This window comes from Phocoena phocoena, chromosome 16 (assembly GCF_963924675.1).
Source record: "Phocoena phocoena chromosome 16, mPhoPho1.1, whole genome shotgun sequence".
Taxonomy (NCBI): Eukaryota; Metazoa; Chordata; class Mammalia; order Artiodactyla; family Phocoenidae; genus Phocoena; species Phocoena phocoena.
Window position 1 is genome coordinate 13,957,606 of NC_089234.1, and position 15,729 is coordinate 13,973,334.

Here is a 15,729-nt window from a genome sequence, read left to right on the forward strand (position 1 = left end):
GCTGGAGCCCCTTAACCTCACCAAGAGCCAGAGCCCCCAAGTGGTCCCATCACCACACAATTTACCATCGCAAAGGGGCCACGTCCTAGCACGGCCTTCCATGATCTCAAGGTGATGGCAGAGTCAGGGAGGGGCCCTGGAACCAGAGTCAGGGGCCCGACCCTCAGCCCCGATGGGGCACATCCGCTCCGTGTGCTGCAACAGCGAGCCCGCACGCCTGTTTCCTCACCTGCAGGATGAGGGGCAGGGCTAAAGGCTCTGCTGGGGCCCCAGCTCCACTCTCTAGTGCTGCTGTCTGCCGCCGCGCCTCGGGTGAGGAGAAGACAGTGGGCACGAGGACCAGGGAAACTGGGGGGAACGGGGTTGGTAACTGGAGGTCAAGGGCAGGAAACCCCAATATACGGAAATGGGCAGGGCATTAAAATAGTCAATTCCCAAATGTCCCTCTGGGGGCAGCTGACACCAGCGACAGATGCTGTGAGCAGATAGATGCATGTACGGATTTTATTAGCATTACACGGTGGCTGCATCGCACCCGGAGTTTAACAGGGCAGGAGACTGAGCAAGACGTCTTCTCTCACGGTTTCTTCACTACAGAAACTGTATCTGTGGAGAGAAAGGAATCTTTCTAAGTGCTGGGCGTTCTTACCTGGCAAAGGTAATTACTGATTTACAATTCAAAACGATGAGGGCTGCACTAGGGTGGTAGCTTCAAAAAGTTCCTGGAGAGCAGATTGCCTGGGGCCTTCCAGGGGGAGGGGCTGGCTGGACCCCAGGACAAGGTCAGGGGTCGCTCAGAAGTGGTCCCTGGTCTCTGGGTCCTCTGGCAGCTGGGACTGTGGGCACCCTGGGGCAGCGACTGGACCTCTCACGGCTCTCCTTCTCCACAGTACATGTGGGCCCCCCACAAACCCAGCAGAGGGGTTTACAGATGGGCTCACTCTTGCCCCAGCCATTCTGGGGACCCGATTCAGCCTACAGCAGCTCAAGAAAACACAGCAGCTACAGTAGATTGAGCTCTCGCTAGCTGTCGACAACCACACTAGCTGATCCACTCACGCAGTGCGCACTTCGTCCTCACCACACAAGTGTGAGGAGGTATCGTTAAGAGTCCGACATCACAGGAGAGGAAACTGAGGCACAGAGGGCTCTCAGTTGATACGTAGAAGAACCAAGATGCAAACACAGGTCAAGCTGACGTTGTGGCCTACGTTTTCTGTGTGGTCAGCTTCAAACCTTTCTTGACCTTGCCTTCTAAAACTGGAGTCAGGGGCCTGGCTCTCCCCTTGGGCTGCCCCCTGCTGCCTTCCAGCCATGATACGGGGCTGGTTACTCGGCAATGGAGTCTTTATTTGTAGAAGAGGGCTTAGCTCCCTCCCATGACTGGTGAGAATCCCAAGTCAATAATGTAGCATCTCACGACAATAAATATAAAAAAGCTTTATAATTAATTTAAAGACAATGCAGATGTAAGTGGTGTGGTTACAGCTCTTCTAGGAAACATGGGATTCTCTCACCACCTGTGAACTCTGAAGCTTCATCCTCTCTCCTCACCTTCACTGGCCCCTTCCCACTTTCTCTTTGTACCTCATTTGTCTTTCCTGGAAGCCCTAACCCTAACCTCCAATCGAATTCCTGTCCTCTGCACCGGAGCCCCGCCCTCAGCAGCCTGGCCTCCCCGTGCCCCTCACATACCTCTCCCCGTCCCTCTGCCCGTCTCCCCAGCCCCCTCTTCGGGCCCCTCACGGGGAGCTCTTAGTCTGTCATTTGACCTTTCCAATGAGCCGTAAGTCCATTTTTCTCAACAGCTATACTGTAAACTCCTCAGGAGCAGGCTCTGTCTTTGCATCCTCCCCGCCAGGCATACCTGGTACTTACTAAAGTCAGAGGGGAAGGAAGGAGGATGGTGTGTGGGGAGAGAGAAATAAAGGGGGGAAACTACATTTTCCTTTTGATACCATGTCACTGGAGGAATTCTTGTCAGCAGGTAGGACTTGAAACCCCAATGAGATGACTAAAAAAATTTGAGAGGGATATGAGAGGAGGTTGGACCAAACTCTTAATTTTCTTTAGTCTCCCACTTATTATAATTTTTTTAAATGTTACTTATTAGCTGTTTTCCTAACAGCAAAATATTTGAATAAGTTGACGAATTCAGTATTTTGACTCCCCAAACTATTATAGTTCGTGACGCTCTGTCTTCCTATATTTAAAAATTTTGAGGTCCACCATCTAGCTTCTCTTAGATCGATTCCCTCCAGAGTCGGCGGGCGGGGAAGCTGCCCTCAGGTCGTCGGAGGGTTGAGGTGACAGCTGATGTATCTAGAGGGTGCAACGCCCTGGGTGATTTGGTCTCCTACTTTTTTTTCCTTTCTTGAATCCACCTGTGAACAAGGCATCTCCTTGGGAATGCCTCTTATTTTAAACATTCCAATGAGACCACCTTCTTCTGACATGATTTCAGCTACATCCCAGGATCCAGGAAACAGGTCCACTTCCTAATGGGACCTGGGTCACTGACCTTAGAGTCCCAGTGTCCTCCGATGGCTGAGAGGAGGCCTCAGCTGCATCCCCAGCCTGCACAGGGCTCCCCACTGGCCTCCTCGACACTGTATTTTCAGAGAGAGGACCTTCTTGCTCCGCGGACGCCCTGCCTGGGCCAGCCCCTCGGTCCTCCCGTCACAGAGACGGGGTGGACCCCACAGGGCTCATCCAGCTGGTGAGACTGCTGTGAGGTCTGCCAACCCACCCCCTGCCCGCCCCCTGCCCGGGGGTGTGACATTCCCTGGGGCCTGAGTTTAGTGACCCCACCTAACCTCCAAACCTCAGTCAGTGACCAAGAGCCCAGGATCTTCTTCTCGCCAAGCGGCACGGGGGTGTCCTGCTGGCCAGACCTGGGGTCTGAGCTTTGGTCATTACCCCCACCGCCCCGCAGACGCCACAGCCAGGGATGCCACGGGCCAGGATGAGGATTCTGTAAGTGTTGCCACCTCAGCCCTCTCGCCTCATCTCAAATTTTATATCTTTTGCTAAAACTGATTTCCTTTTCCTTCTATTATCCTGAACTTTCATTGATCTTCCCCTCTTTAACTTGTAGCCAACTCTCTAACTGATACTTATAACTTTATACCCTTCAGAAATTATTTCTTATTTCTCTTTCTTATTTTTCCTCCTTGGTTTTCATCGAAGGCAGGGCTGTATCATCTGTGCCTGCCACAGACGGTGTTGAGAACACTGGCTGAACCTCAGCTGACTTTCTGGGGTGAGTTTCCATGACAAATGCAAGTCTCTACAAACATCCTTAGGCACAAGCCAGCAAAGACACATACTCCGTCTTGTTCTCTCCCTTCTGCGCGGTGATCTTGGCTGCACCCACTTTGGGGAGGGTTGGGTTTACCACGTTGTTGTTCCAAAGAAACTTGACTTTCTCAATTGTTCCGACGTCAATATCCGCGTCAAACTCATTGGAGTGGGTGGAGCCTGGTGTGATAATCCCCCTTGAAACAGAGAAATAGAAACGTTCCCATTCACTGAAACAAGTTCTAATGACCATACAAGTCCCTGCCTCTCTTTTCTACTCTAGATTAACTAGATGATTTTTTTTCCAAATTAATTCTCAAATAAAGGTTAGAGAAATGAAAAAGTCAGCTGTATGCCAGCAGCCTCAAATAAAGGTTAGAGAAATGAAAAAGTCAGCTGTATGCCAGCAGCCTCAAACTACTATTTATTTTATTTTATTTTCGGCCACATCATGCAGCATGTGGATCTTGGTTCCCTGACCAAGGATCGAACCCGTGGCCCCCTGAAGTAGAAGTACAGAGTCCTAACCACTGGACCACCAGGGAAGTCCCTTAAACTACTATTTAACTATTATTTCCTCAAACGTAAGTTAATTTACCTTCAAAACTTTCCTGTAGAAAACTATATAATTCCTTCATATTATTTTTTTCTGGTAGAATTATTTGTACAATAGCAAGTTATCCACTAGTTTAACACAATAAACACGTGTGACTGGGCTAATCAGAAAATATGATATCTGGGCTAACATTAGATTTATCTTAAAAAATCTGATCTATTGAGAGAGAAAGAATAAAATGCCTGGATTTATAATAGAGAAAAGAACACGTGTTAGCAAAAATCTGAAGTTAACTTCAGTACCTAAAGTAAATAATTTAGAATCCATTGATAAAGAGACAACAAGTATGTCAGTGCACGGATGTGAAGGCCGTGTGTATCAAGTGAGAGGTGGTACCAAAAAAGGAAATTTACTTGAAGACATTGTATTGGTGAGTGTTTCCCTTATTTCCAAACAAAGCAACTTTGATTTGACCAGTGGCTCTTCTTCCAGACAGTGTTATAGAAACTCCGTATCTCCAGCCTGCACAGGACATAGAAAAGAGTTTTTATTCATGCTCAAAATAATTGACAGAAATCTCAGGTTCTTGTCGCATCCCTTACACTGAGGCATCGAAGTAGAAGTTCTACATGTTAACCTACGACTCAAACTAGGCCTTAAGGAGAAACACGTATCTGGCAGTGGACCCCTGTAGACTTGCCCGCCCAGTAAAGGGGTCACTAGCCACATGTGGCTGCTTAAATTTAAACCCAAATTAAATAAAACAAAAATCAATTCCTCGCTTTCCCTAGCCACCCTTTAAGTGCTGAATTGCCACATGTGGCTACTGATTACTGCATTGGACAACACAGAGCATCTCCATCATGGCAGAAAGTTCTGTTGGACAGCTCTGTTCTCAAAGGACAGTACTATGAGTTAAGGTGGAAAGAGAAGGAACAAGGGCTGGTCCCCACATTTGGAAAGGTAGTTCAGGGGTGCAGTCCTGGGAGCCTCAAGGGCAGGGTCTGTGTCTTCCCTCTGCCTCTCCGGGGCCCTGGGCAGTCTCCAACACAGTGGTCATCCAGATTTATGCCTGAAGGGCTGTCTTGGCGCCCAGGAGCACACACGCATACACAGGAACCTATACACGCTTGACCACACACTCATGCGCACATAAACACACACACACACATATACACACGCACACGCATTCATACACACCACATACTCACATACACATTCACACATATGTATGCAAAGGCACAGACACATCCTTTGTCTGACTCCTACTTGTCCTTTACATCCTCAGAGGTGTTTTCCCTGCCCCTTCCTCTGACCAGGGCCAGGTCCGCTGTCCCACCATGTCACAGCAGCAAGCCTTCGAGCCAACACACTTGTAGCTGCTGGCTCAGTTTCAGTTTTCTCTGCCGGGTTATAAATTGCATGCCAGGGTGTCTTGTTCATCCCTGCACCACCCCACATCTAGCATAGCCTGTGGCCCATAAATAAATGTTAGCTGAGGAACGAATATCTGGTTTTGAATGTTTAAGTTTAAAATATTGGCAAGTATTTTGTGCATCACTACATCAGAGGAAGGATTGATTAACCAACGCCTTTTAAAAAAATATGTAAACAGTGATGGAAATGTTCTATATCTTGATTTTGGAGATGGTTACATGACTTTTTATTTACCAAAACTCAGAGTTATACACTACAAAGGGTGACTTTGGCTGTATATAAATTATACCTCAATAAACCTGACTTAAAAAACTATATGAGACTTGTATATATTTATGTATTTATATCAACACAGTCTCTTTTTTACAGTACAGTATCTTAGGGAACTGTCATAAGGCAGGTTGGCACAAAGAGGCTGAAACATGCCTGACTCTCCCCTATGTCCTAGCCCATTCAGCAGAATTTTGAGAGGAATTACCCCTTTCTGATCCCCTCCAACCCTCCACCAGAGAGGCACCCCCATCAACGGGCATGAGGGACACATGGACAGAAGGCTGGAAATTGAGGACGTTGGAGTTGGGCTTCTTAAGTGGGCTAGATAAGCAAAGAGTTGGTACCAAATAAATTTTGAATGGATAGGACAGGTGCGGATGACACGATTTTTAAAATGCATAGGACAAGGAACTGTGGGGTGGTGAAAATTCTGAGAAGATGGCCACAGAGACAGGTAAATTGCTATTATCCCATTAATTATGCTGTTTTTGTCCACTCATTTCATGCCATAGAAATAAAATGAAAGTAAAGCAGACCCTTTCTAAATCCTTGGTTGAGTCTTAAATGGGGTGGTTTGGGTGGATGTGTCCTTTTACTAAGATGAAATGTACCCACAAATATTTCAGGTTAGAGGCCACCCCTTTACATAAAACAGAAAGGAAACCTCTTTTACTTGGGTGGGAAATCACAGCGCAACTTACGAGCAAATTTGCTGGAATCTCCTGTGTTCAGGAAGAATTTCTGCTGCTCCTCACGTGTCTTGCCAGCAAATCTATCAGCATAGTGGCCCATCTGCGGGCACCCTTCATCTGGACAGGGGAAGCACTTGTTCTAATGAGAAAGATGGATCCGGCTGTAAGGTGTGAATTTGTCTTTTTATGATCCACACGTCTGGGGAGCAATTTTCCTATAGTCTCAGTTTCCTCTTTCATAACTGGAAAGAGATTGGAATAGATGGTCTCTAAACTAACTTCATCCAGGATGTAGTACCCAAGCCTGATGCACATCACATTAGAACTATTTGGGGAGCTTCAGAAAATATTGATGCCTGGGCCCCAGGTTAGATCAAATACGCCTTCCATCGAGTGGTATGCTGGTGAGTGACTAACAGGCAACTCTGGGACAAAAAGTCCTGCAGAGTTTACCGATTTCTGTGGTATTCTGTGCCTGTGGCCAAGTTCAGGCTATCAACACGATGTCATTGAATGTGGGGTCGGGAATAGATGTTCACACCGGCTCTAGTGAGCCCGCATAGGCAGGCTCCGGGGTATCGTTTCGTGCATCTCTCTCCTTGTTGCTGGCTGCACACGGCACAAACTCCCAGCCCAGCGTGTAGAACCCCAGCATCCACCTTTCCTTCTCTCTGGCATGTAGATTCTTCTCTCCCACATTCCATACTTGCTCCGCCCCTGTCAGAAATGTGCACACTTTCCCCTCCTTCTAAACTCTATGATTTTCCAGCCAGATTCTAACTTTGCCCCTGCAGGAAGCCTTCCTAGATCATTGAATTGACTGCTCGACTCTCCGATTTCCCAGAATCTTCCGCTCCCACATGACTCTTCTAGAATTTTAGCTACCTCCTGCCTAAAGCTTTTTTCCCCCTCCACTCTACAGGACCGTGAACTCTGACATGCGGTGCAAAACAAGTAGGGGATGCTCAGACCCTGGTGAGAGAGTACTGCAGATCCCAACGCAGCAGGACAACAGCCCCACCTTGGGACTCAAGGTGGCATAATAGCTTACAGACTCAAAGTCCTTGTAGGAAGCGCAGGGGTACGCAGCGAACCCATCGGGATTGAGGATGCTCTCCGAGTAATACTTGTAGCTTCTCAGGTGATTGCAAGCCACAAAGTCCCGGGTTCCTGGGTAAGCAAAGAGGGAAGTCTGCACAGGTGGTCAGGACCCCATGACAACTTCTCTGCCTCTCTCTCCAAGTGGGATGGTTCCAAAGTGGGACCATATTTTCAGAAATTGAAAATTAGTCCAGAATCCAGCCACAAAATGACAGTTAACATATAAAGGCTGCTTTCTGTGTGCCGGGCAATGTTCTGAGCACTTTACATGTATTGTCCCTGTAAGCGTCACCTTTCCTCAGAGGTGGGTAACATACCATCCCTAATTACAGAAAGACATACAGGCTACAGCCTCAGATTTCAGATTTCAGCTAGGAAGTGGTGGAGCTGGGATTTAAACCCAAGCCCATCTGGTGCTTGAGCCCAGGCCTCTAACCTCTGTTCCATTCTGTGTCCCAGGCACCAGGCTGGAGGTCCTCGAAGACACAACCGGATGTGACTTGACCTCCTAGGCACGACCAAACCCGGGCAAGGACATTGTCATGCCATGTTTAGGTGAACAAAAAGGAAGGTCAAGTAGCTTTAGGTGGCTTTATGTGAGCATGCCTTTCACTCTCATGCCTTGTTCCTTCTTAGAACCTTCCTTGGCTCCTATAAATTCCTGCCAAGTGGCAGATGTCCCAGCACGCATTCCACACCTGGCCTGAACTTGCTTGGCCGTTACTGATGGGGAGTCTAGGCTACTCTATCCGTGCAAAGCCTCCTAAAGCTGTGAAAGACAAACACATAGGTCCTCATCCTTAATAGTTGCTTTGATGGTGTCCATACTTGCCAAGCCTTACGCTCACATTCAATAAAAGTCTTTACTCATTTGAGTTAAACCTGTGTGGTGCCAAATGTTGAGTCTGGCTGAAAATCTCACCTGTTCATTTGCCATTTTGACCTTATTAGATACAGAGTCAGAGCTGTATCTGAAAGATGCCCTTTATCCCAGGTGTGCTCATCAATGATAAAGAATAGCCACCTTGAGTAGCACAGTCTCTGCTCTAACCTTCCTTACCCGTGATTGCTTCTTATTCTTTCCCCAACATAGCGGAGTGGTGACTCTCGTGTGAATGGATTTGCCGTGGACATGATTGGGAATTTTGTCTATGGAGCTGTCTATGGACGTGATTGGGAATTTTGTCTATGGAGCTGTCTATGGAGTGGAAGCCAGTTACATAAGCTTGAGCCATATCATTGACTCCCAAGGGACAATTGGCAGAAAAATTCTCTTAGATTCAGGATATTTACTTTTATGGTATTTCCTTCCTTTATTGGGTAGCTATCAACTGATTGTTGGAGTTACAGCTTTAAGCAATGGTTTTGTAATTCTCTGTTGCTTGTTCACTCCAGGGCACCACACAATGTATAAGGAAGTAAATCAGCAGAGCTGAGATATAACAGATGATACGTGGCTACATTTTTAAGAAATAAGGTCTAGAAGGGGAGATTGTATATTTTCAAAGAGCAGTGTGTTTTCGTTGTTAAGATTTGCTGTGGGAGTGGCGTTGCTCCCCCAGGGAAGTGATGTCCCCACTCTGCTCTGGCTTTACCTGCCCAGATGCCATCTATGTCCACGATCTGTGACAGGGCATTCTTCTTGCATCCGGGCATTTCCTCTCCTCCGTTTGGGAAGAAATCAAGGTGACCCACCAGTTGTTTCGTTCCAAAGCCTGAAATGTTTAGAACAGCAATGAGCTTTTCATAATGCAGGGCTCTCATTAAAAGCACATGCTCTCACAATCGCACGTGATTGCGGCTGGAACGTGGAGGGGCTCACCCATGAATGGGATCAGGGGAGCTGCATCCGTGTGGATCACATCAACAAAGTCAGCGTCGGAGGGATCGAGTCGGACCTCTTCAGGAGTACCCTCGAAACTTGCTTCTACAGGATCCAACCCTAAAAGAGATGGTCAGTGTTGCACACAATAGGCCTGGCTATAGGTGCCAGCAGGATTGAGGTTGTACGGTTGCCCAGGCTGTGCGCTACCTAACTCAAGGGATGCCATACCCTGGAGTTGTGCAGTGCCATGGCCGGGGTATTGAATACGGAGACATTGAATCTCAGTCATGCTCATTACATTCCAGTGGAGTGGATAGAGAAGGGTAGGTGAGCAAAGACATTTAGATTTTGTTTAGGCAAGGGTTTTTCTCCACATCAGATTCTCCCACTTACTTGTATATCTTTCTCTTTCAACATTCTCTTTCTCTTCCCAAGTTTGAAGGAAAAAGAGGCGATATAGTATGGTATCACAATTCAAAACACAAATTCTGGGACTTGGGTACCTTGCTCCAAATCCCTACTCGGCTATTTTTTGAGCAAGTTGCATGACCTTGGATGAATCACTTGACTTCTTCTACACTTCAGTTTCCCTTTTTATAAAAGGGGGTAATAATAGAGCTATAAGATTAAATGAGATAATACATGTAGCATTTAGCACAGTGCCTGGCACATCATTATGGGTGTATAAGTAAATATTTAGAATTATATCTCTTATATCTCTGTTGTTTCATTCCAAAGCCTGAAATGTTTAGAATGGCTATGAGCTTTTCGTAATGCAGGGCTCTCATTAAAAGCACGTGCTCTATATTTCCTTCTTGACAGGACTCCTAGATTTAACAATTGTTTTTGAAGGTTTCATCAGAGCAGATGAAAAGGCACGAACATAATTGTCTGTTGAAAATAAAAGGGAACGTTCTTATAAAGGTAGAGACTTGAACCAAAAGACAGCAGAACCGGGATTGAATGTCAGTCCTACCACTGATTAGTTGTGTGACCTTGGGCAAGTCATTTGCTTCCCTCAGCCTTTTTCTTTAGTTCTGAGGATTAAATGAGAAAACGTAAAGCACTTTGCACAGTATTTGGGATAAGCAGGCACTTAATCTATGCTTACTATAATTATTATATTAGCATTATAATGACTATATTGATATATTTTGTGGTTATAATTTAAAGGCTTTGCTTGGGTTAAAAGGATGCTTTTGGTGTGATGGTGTCTGGGTTTCTTCTACCAATGAAGGCAGTGGAAGCAAAATTTTTGTGTTCTATTCTGCCCTTGATTTCAGAGAAGGGGGAAAGGAATGACATTACGGACTTGTCTTAATTATGTTTGCTCACGTTCATGCTAGCCTTACTCTGCATTTTCCTGGGTGTTCAGTCCTGCTGAGAGACCCACATCACCAGAAAATGGATGGGGACAGAGGCGGAGGAAGTAAAGAGAACAAAGACACCACTTCCCCTGCCACAAAGATAGGCTTCTGGGGGGGCTTCCTAAAATACTCTGTGCAGACTCTAACCGGCTCTGCCACAGCCAAGGGGATGGACTCTTTGGGCCCAGCTCCAAGCTAGGCTGCAGTCTTGTATACGTTCTGGGGTTACTGGGGACCAAACCTTGGGCCCCAGCCCTCAAGTCTTACCTGTAATCCTGCCCAGGCCTGGAGTCTTTCTCCCTGCCTCTCCTGCCACGTGGGCCCCCAGGCTGTGGCCGATGAGGTGGACTTGGGAAGGTAAGTAACTGTAGCTCGACTGGAGAGGGAAGATTGTCTTTTCAGGACATTTCTGTGCTGTGGTTTTTGCAAACCTAATGCGGTACTCCTCTGCTGAAAACCTGCCACTGCCCGTAAGATCAAGCCCAGCCCTTTACGAAAGCCTCAGAGCTCTTCTGACTCAACACCTGTTTTTCTAGACTCTTTTCTAGCTAGACCCTTAGTGGAACTTTCAGGCCCTCAGATATGTCGTAGTCTCTCACCTCTGGGTCTGGTTTAGCCTCCTCTTCCTGTTGTCATGTCTCCCCAACCACGAGTCAGTCCAGTTCACAACACAGCTCAGCCATTAGCTCTCAACTTAGACGTCTCTTCCTGAGAGACATCCTTAATCACCGACCCCCGCTCCCCAGACTGGATTAGCTGCCCCCTGACCCCCACACATGTTCCTATAAAGCCTGTAGCCACCCTTCCCCCTCCCCACATCAGAACCCTGATCACACTCAGTGGTCCCTGTAAGCTCCCCCAGGGCCTTCTCTTTACTCCCTAGCAGAGCTCCTGACAATGTGCCCCCAAATATTGGATGAACAAACAAATGACACAAATTCAAAGTATTCACACCTGTTGGTCTCAGAGATGTTCACCCAGAAGTACTCATTTATTATAGGTGTACAGTGCCTTGAGCACAAACACCATAGGTTTTGATTTGAGGTGAGTTTTAGAAGTAAGACTCCAATAGAAATATCAATTCTTTCTATTTCCTCTTTAAACGTGTAACCCTCAGCTGTGTCTTTACCCAAAAGAGACCGGTGGGTGCCGTGTGTCCCCTCGCAGCCCGGCCACCACTCACCTTGAGCATGGCCAGCATCTGGGCCACCTGGGCGCCCACCACACGCGCGTTGTTGGCAGCCTGCGTGTAGGTGGTCTGGGAGCCTCTTTTCCAGTCCACGCAGATGCAGTTCACCTTCTCCACCTTGAACATGTTCTGGTGTTGGAGAGACACCAGGGGGTTATCGTGGGGGCTCATGAAACCGCTTCCAACCAGAGCTCAGAAATGGACGCCGAGAGTTACCACTGGCTGTCCTTCTGTCTCTTCCTAGCTGGGGCACTGGGATGAACTTGACTTTGTTAGGAATCCCGTTGCCGATAGGAGTTATCCCTCAGGGCAAAAGCTACAAGAAAGGCAAATCGATTCCCTCTCTAGTTCGTAGACTAATTAAAAGCTGACCACTCTCTGGTTTTCTTCGACCAGATTCAATCAGGTTGATTCAATAAGGTGGCTGAAACCAGGGCATCATTCAAAGAATCCTATTTCGAAAAGAAAAGGTCTCAAGTGCATTCTCTGGCAGCCAGGGTCTAAATGACTTTGTGGATTTGACTGCTAGGGGTCCTTTCAGCCTCTTGGCAAAGGTTGGGCTTGCTTCACCCCAGGCTGCTGGGTATTTACGAAGTTTTAAGATGGGAAGGAAGTGTCACTATTTTTGCAGTCAGGACAGCACAGTATTTCATGGAGGAAACACACTAAAGATATTTTAAAAATAGAATTGGCACTGATTTAAAAGATATTGAAGAATTCTGAAAGGGAAACTTCTTCTTGGATGACAAAGGAACTGATATATCCTTAGAAGTTCTGCCGGGCAGGATGTATGACCAGCTGGAGTCTAAAATGGTACTATAAATTTAAAATCCACCCAGAATCTTTTCACATATATGATACTAATATGTGTGATCACACACACACGGATACCAAACACCGTTTTCTCAGGACTTTTATTTTTAAAGCAGCCCTGAGGAATCTCTTACAAACCTGGAGAATTTGGGATATAAGCTATATCTTACAGTTTATACATGAAGATACTTATTAATGATGGGACAGAAGCGATACCAAGAGTTAAATGGCTGGTACAACCAAGGTCAAATGCAGAATGATTTTAATTTTCAGGGTTTGTAACTTTTCCTGTTGACATTTTAAGTCGGAGGGTGGAAGACAGGCTGCTAGGGTAAATTCTTAGGTGTCAGAAAAACGTATTGAATCAGTGAACACAAGAAAAGAAGGGATGATGGTATATCATGTGTATTTGTGTGTGCATGTCTCTGCACATGTGTTTTTGTGTGTATGTGTATGTGAACGTGTGTTTGTTATTCTGTTGTCTATCGTTCTGAGCAAAAGATGCTCTATTACAGTGGGTTTGGCATTTTCTATTCTGCCATTTGGGGCACCAGTCAGTCGAAGCTCTCCGTATCTCAAATAAATGGTCATAGCACACATCTCTGACTCTCAGGGAAGTGGGAAAGACTTGAACAGAAAGAACATAGTCCTACTTTTATAGGAACAAAGTAGCCTCACTGAAATGGAAGCAGACAATATTTAGGCTTCTTTTAACCAGAAATGAGAGGACAGAAGTGTTTGTTCACGCCTCAGATGCCATTGCTTCAGGCTACAGATGTAGTCTAGAAACTTGGAAGGGGATTCTTATTTTGGTGAAGAGGCATTTTTATTGCATAAAGGTACCTCGATACATCAGGATTTCCTGTTCCGAACTCACTAATTGAGATTGCGTAAAGGGAGGTGGAGACATTAGTGGGAAGCAGTGGCAGCTGCCCGCAGCGCAGGCCACTGGGGTTAGAACCAGGCCCTACCTTGCACATGTCCACCAGCCAGCTCTCATCTCCCTTGCCTATGAAGCCATGGATGATGAACCGGGTCTTCCTGTCTGTTTGGAAATTGGATGCCTCAATCGTTGATGGATCAGAGGGAATAAGAATCTGTGACAAACACAGAAGGGTTCCGTGTTTTTGCAGCCCAGCCACTTTAGCCTGTCTCTTTCTTCCCCATCTCTGCCTGTTCCAATGCACAACCTTTCAAAGTTTAGCAAAAAGCCACCTCTTTCAGGAAGCCCACCCTGACCTCTCTTGCCCTGCTCTACCTTCCCAAGTCAGGAATCACTACCTCTCCTGGGTCTGGATTGTGGTTCATGGTCTTACACCTTCCATAGGTTCTTCCATAAGCTCTTTGCCCAACACCAGAATCACATAAATAGCTAGAGGTTCTGACAAATGTGAACCATTCACTCATTCAAGCCAGCTTTTTTATCGGAGACCTACTCTGTCCAGGTCTGGCTAGGCCTGGGGGCAGCTGGCGGGACCGGGTAGAGGCAGAGGGTACAGAGGTAAGAACTCCTGGTCCCCCAGTGGGCACAGCCCCTCACCAGTTACAACAATGTTAAAATGGCAGAGGTCTCACTTGAAAGTTGTTTGGGTTCTCGTTGGTGTAGAGCAGGAAGCGAGTCCCGATGTTCTCAGGGCTCCAGGGGAGAACTTTCAGGGGCCTGATGGTGGTCCCAGCCCAGGGCTCAGAGTCAGAGAAGCACCCAATAGAATCATAGCAAATTTCCTTTCCTGTAAGAGAAAAGATGACCCTGCTCAGGGGTTAGCTCCCAAGGCTGGCCTGGTTGCTCCCCTGCTTGGGGACAGGCTGAAGACCATGCAGACACTTGCCTCTGTCCCATTGACTCTCTCCTTGCCCCCTCTCCCCCCGTGCCCACCTTCTGATCAGGGAACAGTCTCACTTAATCCCACAGAGACCTCTCTTCTTCGAACCACCATAAAAACTTAAAAGTCCTGTGTTCCCTGCCTAGATCTTCCGATAGTTTTATTTGACTAATGTGATAATGGGCACTGGTAAGTCAATATGGTAACCCAGGCAGGTGTCTAATGCTTTATCTGGAAGAGTCTGGCCTCAGGCCTCCTGGACATGAAGGCAGGTTGGTGGGGAGATGCTCTGAGACGGACTCACACAAACTGCAGCCCCACCCACGTCTCTGTGGAAGCTTGGAGCTGTCTGCAGCCGCTGGAAGCCCTGCCGTGGCTGAAGCTTTCTCTGGCCAGTGCCGAGATGATGGGTTTATGCCCTTCCCAAGGGGCAGGTGGGATGTGTTTTACCTTTGGCTGCTCCCAGCAGGAAAAGAGTGAGTGTCCAGATGCTCACCATCTACAATAAATTCAGATATTTGGCCTCACCAAAAGCATGACCAGAGCAGTGAGCAGACTCCAGAATGCAAGGCTCGGGCTTCCCTGGTGGCACAGTGGTTGAGAGTCTGCCTGCTAATGCAGGGGACACGGGTTCAAGCCCTGGTCTGGGAGGATCCCACATGCCGCGGAGCAACTAGGCCCGTGAACCACAACTACTGAGCCTGCGCGTCTGGAGCCTGTGCTCCACAACAATAGAGGCCGCGATAGTGAGAGGCCCGCACACCGCGATGAAGAGTGGCCCCCGCTTGCCACAACTAGAGAAAGCCCTCGTACAGAAACGAAGACCCAACACAGCCAAAAGTAGATAAATAAATAAATAAAAATTTAAAAAAGTAACCGTACCATTTAAAAAAAAAGGAATCTTAAAAAAAAAAAAAGAATGCAAGGCTCTTTGCCCCACCTCCCTCCTTCACAGCTGGCGGGAGACTTACCCTGTTGGATGTTCTAGGCCTTCCTTCCCTCTGGATCAAGTGCCTGGGCTGTTTTCTTATATTCAAGCCTTATCAATTGGACACTGCTTCGAGGAAACAGCAGGTGATTATAGAACATACTGTGTGCACTTAATAGTTTAATCTGCCCAAATACACAAAACAAGGTTAATAATAGAGGCCAAATCTTCCCACAAGTCTGGGAAGATGAAAGAATGCTTGATTAAAAGGAGGTGAAAGGTCTCTAACTTTGCGCCTATGTACATGTGCCTGTAACTATGAGCTGAGTGGGCCCCACTTTCCAATGTTTTATTTTATCACCTAGTACAAGTCCCGCTGAGGACACTGCAGCAAACTCTAATCGTGGAGGGCTGTGTTTCTCACT

At 47.0% G+C, this 15,729-nt stretch overlaps 1 protein-coding gene across 1 annotated transcript; it reads right to left on the reverse strand.

The window, feature by feature from the left end:
* Positions 1-488: 488 nt before the first annotated feature.
* PNLIPRP1 (pancreatic lipase related protein 1) lies at positions 489-15,355 on the reverse strand. Its single transcript, XM_065894863.1, has 13 exons — positions 15,348-15,355; positions 14,827-14,875; positions 14,129-14,283; positions 13,525-13,650; positions 11,735-11,869; positions 10,819-10,927; positions 9,182-9,301; positions 8,955-9,074; positions 7,310-7,428; positions 6,268-6,397; positions 4,270-4,378; positions 3,330-3,497; positions 489-606 (listed from the first exon to the last, which is right to left on the reverse strand). Exons 2-13 carry the CDS (start codon positions 14,873-14,875, stop codon positions 543-545), a joined length of 1,404 nt encoding a protein of 467 aa, XP_065750935.1. The 5' UTR covers positions 15,348-15,355; the 3' UTR covers positions 489-542.
* Between the last annotated feature and the right edge of the window lie 374 nt (positions 15,356-15,729).